The sequence below is a fragment of the Trypanosoma conorhini genome (assembly GCF_003719485.1).
Source record: "Trypanosoma conorhini strain 025E chromosome Unknown Tco_14.4_contig_00935, whole genome shotgun sequence".
NCBI classification, from domain to species: domain Eukaryota; phylum Euglenozoa; class Kinetoplastea; order Trypanosomatida; family Trypanosomatidae; genus Trypanosoma; species Trypanosoma conorhini.
In genome coordinates this window covers 205-1,931 of record NW_021705033.1, presented here as the reverse complement: position 1 = coordinate 1,931, position 1,727 = coordinate 205, and the positions used below count along the sequence as shown (strand labels likewise).

Below are 1,727 nucleotides of genomic sequence, written 5' to 3'. Positions count from 1 at the left end.
TCACTTCTTTGGCTCCTGCTTCTGTGGGTTGTTTTGCACCGAAGACTTGAGCTCGGCGATGAGGTCGTCCGAGGTCTTCCCGCTGTAGCGCGCGCCTGGCTGCATGCGCTGGAGGTCCTTGTCCACGGCGAAGCGCTTGTTCAAGAACTTCTTCAGCATGTCACCACGCGCCTTTTCCAAGTCATCGCGGATGCGGTCTTTGCGTTCCTTGTAGGCGGCGGTCTCCCGCGCCAAGCGCTCAGTGTCCATGCGCTTCAGCTCCGCCATTTCCTCCTGCGTGAGTGCCTTCTTGCGCTTGTCAAAGTCCTCCCGCACAACCTGTTCCCAGGGGCTGTTGTAGCCAAGTCCCTCTCTACCGATATTCTGGTCCTCCCGCGCCACCTTCTTCACCTGCTCGGGGTCCAACTCCCAAAAACGCCACTCGTTCCACTTCTGCGCCGTCTCCAACTCCCGCCAGGTGACCTGGAGAATATACTCCACAGGCCACCCCCAGAAGTACCGCTTCTCCAAGGTGCACCAGTCATCCTGGCACTCCTTCACGCCGTGGTTGATGCGCTTTACAAGCGTCATGGCAATGTTGTAGTACGTCGACTCTGGTGGAATGTCAGAAGTGGTCAAGAATGCCTGCAACTCCGCCGACGCGGCAAGAAGCTTCGGCTTCCACAATGGCTCTACTGCAACACCCGCTAAGCCGGTTGTGGACTTCACCGGAAAGGCGCGCGGAATGTACTCATCGCTGATGGTCAACAGCGCGGCCGTCCGACGCATTGCGGACCGCAGCGAGTGTGAGCAACGCATGCGTCTCTCCCGTCCTAGCTATTACTGCCTTTGTCTTCTTGCCTTCTCTCTTCTCCTACTCCTCCTACTTCACCCACGATGCGTCAGAACGGATGTCACCAGCTCCTGAGGGACAAACGACACACACACAAACCTCCCTCTCTATGTGTGGGTATGTTCGTATGCAACTCTGTGCCTATACACAAAAAAATCCCTCCTGCTTGTCAGGTAAGAAGCGAGAGGACGCGGGGAGGGAGGAAGCAGCGCGGTTTCCGTTGCTCTGCGAAACAGGGAAGCGACGAACAGGACATACAAATGGCGGAACACGTGAAACTCGACACAACACAAAAGGCACCCACAACGGCAACGGCGCCAGCAGAGGCAGCAGCAGGAGGGAGCAATGCGTGAGCAAAATCAAGTGCAACCGCCACCAACCACCAGGAGACACTTCTCCCCGACGCCGCGGCGCATACAATGAGAACCAACGTCGTCCAGCCGAATGCGGGCGTGAAGGAACAGGAACTGCCTCCGCGTCGCACGTAAAGGACGCGGGGGTTACCACAACAACGCCCACCAACAAGCATGCGACCGCACCACCAGCGCACCCGCGTGCACTAAGTACGGAGGAGTTAACTACGACGCCTCCCCCGTCTCTGTCACTTTTCCTTCCCAACGGTAGCTTCAGTACACGAATAGCATCCTCACCGCAATGACTATACAGCCAAGAGCAACCCACAAAGAAAGTCTGTCTCCAATGACACTACACTTGTACATAAACTTACGGTGGAGCTCCTTGTGGTCGCGATGGAAAAGTGTGGGCCGGTATTGCCGCAGGTACGTCGCCGTGCAGATGAGAAGCAGCAGCACATAAGCGATGGTCTCAAAGTCGAAGAATGCACTCATGGCTGCTAATGCCCTGGCTGTCCTACACTTGTTTCTTTTTTTCCTCC

At 56.5% G+C, this 1,727-nt stretch overlaps 1 protein-coding gene across 1 annotated transcript; it reads right to left on the bottom strand.

Annotated features, from left to right (window-relative positions):
* Positions 1-798, bottom strand: Tco025E_08977 (putative NADH-ubiquinone oxidoreductase complex I subunit; the record flags this gene model as incomplete). The annotated part of the gene is made up of 1 exon (XM_029375808.1): positions 1-798. One exon carries the CDS (start codon positions 796-798, stop codon positions 1-3), a length of 798 nt encoding a protein of 265 aa, XP_029224061.1.
* Between the last annotated feature and the right edge of the window lie 929 nt (positions 799-1,727).